Genomic DNA, 4,993 nt, shown 5'->3' with positions numbered 1-4,993 from the left:
CACGATATATTTTGCACCACGTCTTTGTCTTCCCACATAAATATAAAATTAATATAAATAAATAAATCTGTTGTTATCAGTCTATATTTAAATATTGCGGCAACACTTTACAATAAGGTTAATTAGTTAACATTAGTTACATTAGTTAGCATGAAGTAATTATGAACTGCACTTACAGCATTTATTAATCTGGTTAATTTACTAATACTTTATTAACATCTTGTCAACAGTATTAATGCGCTGTGAACTAACATGAACAAACAATTAGCAGCTGTATTTACAAATTTACAACTAAGATGAACAAATAGAGTTACAAATGTATTGCTCATGGTTAGTTCATGTTAGTTAATACGTTATCTAATGTTAACTAATAAACCTTATTTGGGGTATTTGAGCAGTTTCAGTCGTTTAGTGTTTTGGATGGTCTATTGATTTAACATGCATCAGACTATAATCACGCTGTCTGTGTGGAGATGTCACATTATATTGTTTTACTTGCATTACATATTTCTATAAACTGACATGACAGACTGTCATGTAAAATTATGCGAGAGTCAAGAAACTTGAGTAGCCTAAACATAATGGCGAAACAAGACGAAGCGAGTTTGATGACTTTGGTTACTCTCTGAAAAATATAATAATAAAGGGACAAAGTAACAGAAGTCCAGGAGAATAAATGGCAGCGTTTTGCAGGTACAAAATGTTTTTATTTGGATACAGTATTAAATATCTTGTAAAGAATAATATCTGATATCAGATAAGTATCCCATTATTATCCCAAGTCCCATCAGCAAAGAAAAATATAAAAAATGTAGCCTATTGTAATATGAATACATGAATCGAATAAAATCTTTGGCACGAAGATATATTGCTTTTAACAGCATAAACAAGAATTGTTGATGACATGTAAAGTTCCATTTGACAGATAGTTGCATGTAACAATTTCAAACAACAAACGCGATTTGAATTGAATCCTCAAAATCAGAGGGCAGCGTTTTCATCAATTCCACATATAAAAAACACCCGCTCGTCCAAAAAAGGTTGATATGATCTCCCATTTTTGTCGTCCGGTCAAGTACTATAGTTTTTCTTGCTTCACTTCCCTCTGTCCTTTCTCTCCTTGTCTCTGCTGAACACGATCTCATTAAAAATGAGTAGCCTATCTGTAGCACGAATTGTATTTATCGTGCAATTTATATGCAAAAATTACGAGGCTACGACTCGCATTGTAAACCCCTTGGGTAATATGTATGTCCCTTTGAATTGGAGTACGTGCGTAGGCCTATTACAAGCCATCAAGTGCGTATCATGCACGTAAAAACTTTTTTTTTGTTGTTGTTGCGTAGGCTATTTAAATTACGCGATAAATACAATTCGTGCTATAGATACGCACTTTCATGAGATCGGGCTGCTCTGCTAGTGCCTGTCCTTTTCCTGAACGGTGTTGGTGGAATGGTTGTACAGTCCCTGCGCCATCAGCTGCATCGCCAGCCCGTTCTTGAAGCCGCTGGCCTTCTTGAGTTTCGCCCGCTTGTTCTGGAACCAGACCTTGATCTGCGCGTCGTTGAGGCCGAGCTCGAGGGCCAGTGCCCGGCGCCGCTGCTCCGCGATATACCGGCTCTCCTGGAACTCGGTCTTCAGTCTCTGCAGCTGCTCGGCCGTGAACGCGGTTCTGCCTCGCTTGTCCTCACTGGAGCAATGCTGCTTTTTCAATTTCCGGGTTCGAGGGCCTTGTGTGGAGACAACAATGAGAGGAATCCATGAATATCAACCAGCTCATTAAGTGCCAAAGCCAGTCTGGACTACACACACAATGGAGCACTGGTATTGTTGTCATGATGCCACACCGCTGGCCCAGCAAGCAATAGGCTATTGCGTTTAAAAGACGACGTCTTGGCTAAAACAAGGCAAAATTTGGGCAGTCAGAGAAAATTTAATAGACCTTTAAACCATAGCATAAGAATAGACAACTAGATAACACAGAAATGAAATGAGTGAAAAAATGAAACCAAACACCTTGTAGGCTAATCACTGTTTACGTTGCTTACATGATGGAATATCATCCCGCAAGTTATTTTGGCAAAAAACGACATGTAAACGTAAACTCAAGGTTATTCTGGCTAGAAGTGTGTTCATAGCCGGACTATATAGGGTCTATATTAACCCAGATGGTGAAATGACGGCTGTTGCTTGCATTTAAATGCACATCAGAAGAGATTCTTCTTATTTTAAACAACAATAGCTTGGAAATTCCAGTCATGCGATTGATTTCAACATCACTTAGTAACAATAAGTAAAATTTACTTAATTTTGCAAGGTTTTGCACACAGATTTTGTAAGTAAATTTCACACATGGAATTAAGCTAAATGTAATGAGGCCTAACTAAATTAAGTAAAATTAACAAAGAAAAGTAAAAAGTTTGAGTTTTTGCCAGTTAAAGTTTGAGTAATTTCTACTTAACTGAAGTTTATTTGCAGTACCCATTTTACTCCAACAATATAGCACTGAATTAAGCCAAGTTTAAAGTGAACGCATAACTTAGAACATCTAAGTAAATAATACGGACAACATATCTTAATAATAAAATGATACCCACCCGAACACACAGATCTCACAATAACGCTAACATTCAATGGATCATTTTTGAGTATGAATAGAAAATGAACTCTAGATGTCACGAAACAGCAAGTTACACAACAACAAAAGCAATTATAAAATACAGTAAATACAGCTGGAAAACAGTGAACATTCAATCTTATTATTTTGTATGTCCCAGTGCATGATGGGAACACCGGTATCAGAAAGTTGAGGAGATTTTAATTAATTTTATAATGCTGATATTTACGCTTTAATTTATGTAAGCTTAAATTGAGCACTAATATAGAATTTACTTCGTTTTTAAATGTTTGCCTGAACTAACTTATTTAGGTATTATTTTAAATTACAACTTATTTTAAATTAAATTAGTTTTTTTCAGTAGTATTTACTTAACCACAGAATCATTTTTATCTGAATCGTTATGTATTCATTTAACTTCTACACAAAGGCTATTGATATTGTGTGTATTATCAATGTGTATTGACATTAGTATTGTGGACATATGAACTATATTTTAATGATGTTGATGGTGTTACAAATAAAAAATACTGAGTCATAATTGAGTCTAACTTGTTTCTTATTTTAAAAGTAGCCGAAGAACCTTTAACCTTTTTTTTATGTTCTTCACATCGAGAAAAAATGGTTATTTTAAAAAGTGCTCACTGAAATTATATTCGTTATGACGTCCAGTTCTTAAATGCAAAATTCAGCAAAGACATAAGAGACTGAGCGACTTTAGGTTATAGCCTACAACCTTCCACGGGAATGAAAAAAAAAGTAAAAAAAGTAAAAAAAAAAAAAAAATCATCCATTCATTCAATTTTAAATGTTTAAACGAGAAAGAGAAATAAAATGTAGCATCTGATAAAAAAAAAAACGAAATAAAAAAGAATAAGCTAAATGTGCGAGAGTAAATAAATTAATAATGTCACTAACTTATAACAGTACAAAAGCCACAAGCGTAAAGATAAAATTCGAGCTCAATCGAACAAACAGATTATGTTTGCTAATTTCTTAGATTTTAACATAGGCTATATATTCAACAATTATATAGTTTAGTTTTTGCTCTTGCAAGACGTTTACATAACGTTTATTTTTAAGCGACGTTTAGTCAATGCGTCTGACAAGACTTTTTCCAAGATGACGACGATTATTGGCTATTATTGTCCTTGTTATTTAAAAAATTCAGTCTTGAATTCTACAATATATTTTAAACATTCAGTCAAGGCTTTCACAAGCTTTACAATATTTACCTATCTAGTTGTTATTATTATAATAATAATTTACATATTAATATTATTATTGTCGTACGTTTATAGTCAACGTTTCCTTAATTGCATTGGTCAAATGATTAATGCAAATATTTGCGGCATTTAAAATTGTAAAAATTAATAATAAATTAACTAACTCAAATTAATAATTAAAAAAATATTGTCTTATAAATGGAAACCCATTATTGTACAGTGTATTAATAGGTCTGGATCGTGCATGTTGTAAATTATGGCCTTTTCTGTGCCTGTGTGTGTTTCAGCAATTGGTACATTAGGGTTTGATGAACCCCTATAGAGGAAGGCACTTTTAGCCTACAGTGTGTGTGCTTTCCTCAGCTCGAATATTTCTCCAGCTTGTGAAAGTAAAATCGCAACGATCGTAAATAGCAGAAAACTAAAGGAATTAAAATACATTTCATGTTCCTGCTTTTAGTTTAGGTAACAATATAATATATGGCCAACACAGAAAGAAAATACACTTAACAGAAGTATTTTATTTGTTACCATGCCTTACCAGATGAAGGCCGATCAGAGTATCTCGTGCAATAAACCCATGCGGGCCACAGGGAGTCTTTCCCGGGCGAGGAGCTTTCACCTTCACCTGGGCTACTCAGAGCACTGGATGACTCTGTGCTCCCTCTCTCGGCCTCGGGAACCCGCCCGCCGACCGGAGACGAGCCTGATGATGATGATGATGATGATGATGAACCCGGGCAAAGCGCGCGCCTGGCAGAAACACCCCGCACTGACGCACGCGCGCCCCGCTCGCGCCTGCAGCCAAAGTCCGGTCTCAGGATATTATCAATGAAGAAGTTCGTGTTTCTGTGCGCGTGTTGCGGAGAGGCCAGAGAAACACTGTCCTCCTCACCCTGATCCCGCTGCTCCTCCATAACAGCTGATACTCGCTTCTGCGCGTGGATATAACCTGTTCTGCTCCAAAATATAACGTTATCTAGGTATCCGTGCCAGCGCGCTAATTCCCCACATGTTGTAAGTCAACTTGTTGACATAACACTCGCGTGTTGTCTGTCACCTCGAGCGCGTTTCGCGAGGACTGACAGCGCGCAGGTTTCGCACACCCTCTGCATTACCAGACCCGAGTTTGACACCTCTTTTTTTCCGG

The 4,993-nt window shown here is 36.4% G+C and overlaps 1 protein-coding gene across 1 annotated transcript; it reads right to left on the bottom strand.

Annotated features, from left to right (window-relative positions):
• Positions 1-689: 689 nt before the first annotated feature.
• Positions 690-4,993, bottom strand: en1a (engrailed homeobox 1a). The gene is made up of 2 exons (XM_081367729.1): positions 4,385-4,993; positions 690-1,730 (listed from the first exon to the last, which is right to left on the bottom strand). Exons 1-2 carry the CDS (start codon positions 4,758-4,760, stop codon positions 1,417-1,419), a joined length of 690 nt encoding a protein of 229 aa, XP_081223855.1. The 5' UTR covers positions 4,761-4,993; the 3' UTR covers positions 690-1,416.

The sequence above is a fragment of the Scardinius erythrophthalmus genome (genome assembly GCF_964197995.2).
Source record: "Scardinius erythrophthalmus genome assembly, chromosome: 6".
Lineage (NCBI taxonomy): Eukaryota > Metazoa > Chordata > Actinopteri > Cypriniformes > Leuciscidae > Scardinius > Scardinius erythrophthalmus.
This window is presented reverse-complemented; position numbering and strand designations above follow the sequence as displayed.

Bases quoted from the DNA above. Each gene is read 5' to 3' on its own strand.
- en1a (XM_081367729.1), bottom strand. From the start codon at position 4,760: ATGGAGGAGCAGCGGGATCAGGGTGAGGAGGACAGTGTTTCTCTGGCC. The intron at 1,731-4,384 runs GTAAGGCATGGT...TCTCCACACAAG, and splicing joins CTCTGATCGGCCTTCATCTG to GCCCTCGAACCCGGAAATTG.